At 43.7% G+C, this 2966-nt stretch overlaps 1 protein-coding gene across 1 annotated transcript; it reads right to left on the bottom strand.

The window, feature by feature from the left end:
* Positions 1-314: 314 nt before the first annotated feature.
* LOC110908198 (extensin-like) lies at positions 315-1526 on the bottom strand. Its single transcript, XM_022153107.1, has one exon. The coding sequence runs from the start codon at positions 1524-1526 to the stop codon at positions 315-317; it is 1212 nt and encodes a 403-aa protein (XP_022008799.1).
* Positions 1527-2966: the final 1440 nt, after the last annotated feature.

The following is a 2966-nucleotide window of genomic DNA, read 5'->3' as shown; positions in this document are numbered from 1 at the left end:
ATCTTAAAAAGGTTGTACCATCATAGCCAATTAATACTTTGGCTAGGTTATACCTCTAAGAGTTTCTTTGGCAGATCAATTATAAATTGAAAGGGAATAACATGGTGTAATAAAATACACAATTAAAACCAAAGTTAAAACTTCATTACGAAGAAAACAAATACAACTGCCCTAAACGGGACTTAAGAAAAGACAAACTACCCTCGCAGGGGTATACAGAAATGAAAATAAGTCCACGCAGGGACTTGATACAGAAATCAAACAAATGTCCACGCAGGGACATGATTACAACAACAAGAAAACAAACCAACCCTCTACTTCTTCTTCCCCTTGATAAGGTTCGCAAGACCTTTCATGAAGCTGTTGTGCCTTTCCTTGTTCTTCTTGGTCTTATGTTTGACCTTATCCAACCTCTCTAGTATCTCCTGAGTTTGTTGCTGTTGCTGTAGTTGCTGAGGAGGAGGTGGCTGGTACGGAGGATACTGATAACCCAGAATCGGGTAGTCAGTTGGAGGCATAGGAGGGTAAGTAGAAGGATAAAGGTGATGATAATGCGTAGCCGTAAGATATGGGTCGTGAGTTCCATAGCCCAATGGATACCCCGATGGGTCTCCATAAGGATTGTACCCGGAAGAACCTGGGTACGTCGGTATGGGGTTATCAAAACCCACAGGCGGCTGATGCGGTGCATAAGAAGCTTGCGGAGGATTAGCCTCCGGTGCCGCATTTGAGGGTCCACCCAACTGGGGGTCCTCTGGAATAGGGGGATAGGAACTCGAACCTCGAGGAGAACTGAAACGGGGTCCTCCTCGTACGCACATGCGTGCGTTCCTCCTTCGCCTCGGGGGCTCGGGAGGTGGCTGCGGTGGCTGCTGCGGTGGCTCCTCTACCGGGAGTGGTGGTGGTGAGACAGCTTGAAGTTGAGGATCATCTAAAGGTGGTTGAGCCGGAGAGCTATGATAAGATGGAGTAAAGAACCAGTCATAGGTAGCCATCCTCTCTTGGAAAGAGTCGGGTCCACGGTAAGGGGATCCCTGAAATGGAGACCCACTAGATATGCTGATAGGGTGGCCCGGGGTTCCTGTTTGCATCTCCGGCTCGGGGTTATCATCCATCTCCATTTCCTGAGAGAAATGGTCCTCAGGGCCCAGTGGGTTATAGCCAAGGAAATCGTTAACATAGTCGGCTGGGTTGAACTGTCTCGGAGAGTAGGGGGATTCGGAATGATGAAATGAATGAGATTGCAAAGAGTTATGCGGTGGGTAAGATTCATAAGAATGGTGAGATTGATCCGAATGGTGAGAGTGTTCGGGCTCATTTGGAGCAAATGGTCCGAAAGACGGATGAAAAGATGGCGAATAGCTGAGCGAGACTGAGTGTCTTGCCGGCTCGAATGGTTGACCCCACATATCGCGGGAGTCGGAGGTGGAAAAAGACGCCGATGGAGTGCGTCTGTGAGATGGTCCTGCAGATGACGGTCCTCCACGCATGGGACCCTTGCCACGTCCTCTTAGTCTTGGAGGCATGATGGTAAGCTTCCTGTTGAAACAAGAAAACAAAATAAAACAAAACAGAATAATAGCAAAGGAAAGATAAAGATGCACCCTAGGTCTTTTACTTAGACTCGAGAGTCTAAGGAATGTGCTTATTTTGTCATTGAGATTAAACACAAAAGGTTAGTGTTTAATTCACTCAATGTTGGCTCTGATACCAACCTGTCACACCCCAATATTCCACGTATTACCGGTGGGCCCGGCGGGGAGTATCATGACGTAGTTGATATCATCATTGTCAACACACACAATAATATAGCACAGCGGAAGCATGGGTAAATAAACTATTACAAACCATACTGTCTGTCGATGTTCGAGTACAAGAATAATACAGACTGGAATGTAATAAGATCCACATGCGGGTCATAAAGTACAAAGAAACCAAAACTACAGACTACGGGTATCTATGGGATTTGCAAGATCCTCTACAACATCCTATAGCTCCAGCCTATTTCGATAAGTACCTGTCAATTCAATCTTTAGGAAAATACGTCATTATACACTGGTAAATACAATTTAACTGACTCGTTTTGAAAACATTTAGGAAAATTGGTTTAGATGCACAAGGCACAAATCCTTTATAACTTGGGACAATCTTATTAAAATCTTGTATACAGTTTTACATGCTTGTCATACATGTGGGGCCGGTTTGTAAGCTGGACATGATTAACTGACTCACCACTTATAGAACCCACAGAGGAGTTATCCCCAACTTGTGGGTAAATTAATATTTAGCATTTGCATCTGTCGGGTGCATGCCTGCACCCCGTGCATAGGTCGTGGCCATTAATAACTTAAATGAGCCAAGGATATCCAGGACGCGGTCGTTAACCCCCAAATGTTTATGTTATCAAACAATACAGATTAAAACGGGTTATGCGGATTTATTAAATCACAATCCGACATAATAATCCCATACCCGACCAAGCGGTATTAATATACCGTATCCCAAGCCCGTATAGGGAAAATAACTTAAAAGTATTTACCTGATGTAGCAGTAAATCCCTAAAGTCCCTGAAAGGCACTTTTTACCGGAAGCTATAAACCTGTATAGAAGGTTTAATTATCTATTAGGATGCTAACGGGTCTTTACTTAAGTCAAAGACTTAGACCGACTAGCTAGAAAGAAACCTTACGGACCTAACCGGTAGATTAAACGGAGACCAGGATAGAATGTGATTTAGACCCGACAAGCTTGGATACTTGTATAATATGGGTAAACTAAACACATTCTGGAAAATGAGGTTTTCATGACAAAGTTACGCCCGTTTCGGCTATTTTACGTAAACTAGTCACGTAAGCCGTTTCGAACGCGTAAATGCGTAACGGGTAACCGGATAAGTTATAAACAGGTCTTAATCATTATTATGCTCAAAATATGTTAATATATCAGTAGTATATCAACATTTATGC

The sequence above is a fragment of the Helianthus annuus genome, chromosome 4 (genome assembly GCF_002127325.2).
Source record: "Helianthus annuus cultivar XRQ/B chromosome 4, HanXRQr2.0-SUNRISE, whole genome shotgun sequence".
NCBI lineage: Eukaryota > Viridiplantae > Streptophyta > Magnoliopsida > Asterales > Asteraceae > Helianthus > Helianthus annuus.
Note: the sequence above shows the minus strand (reverse complement) of the source record. Positions and strands in the feature narration are given on the sequence as shown.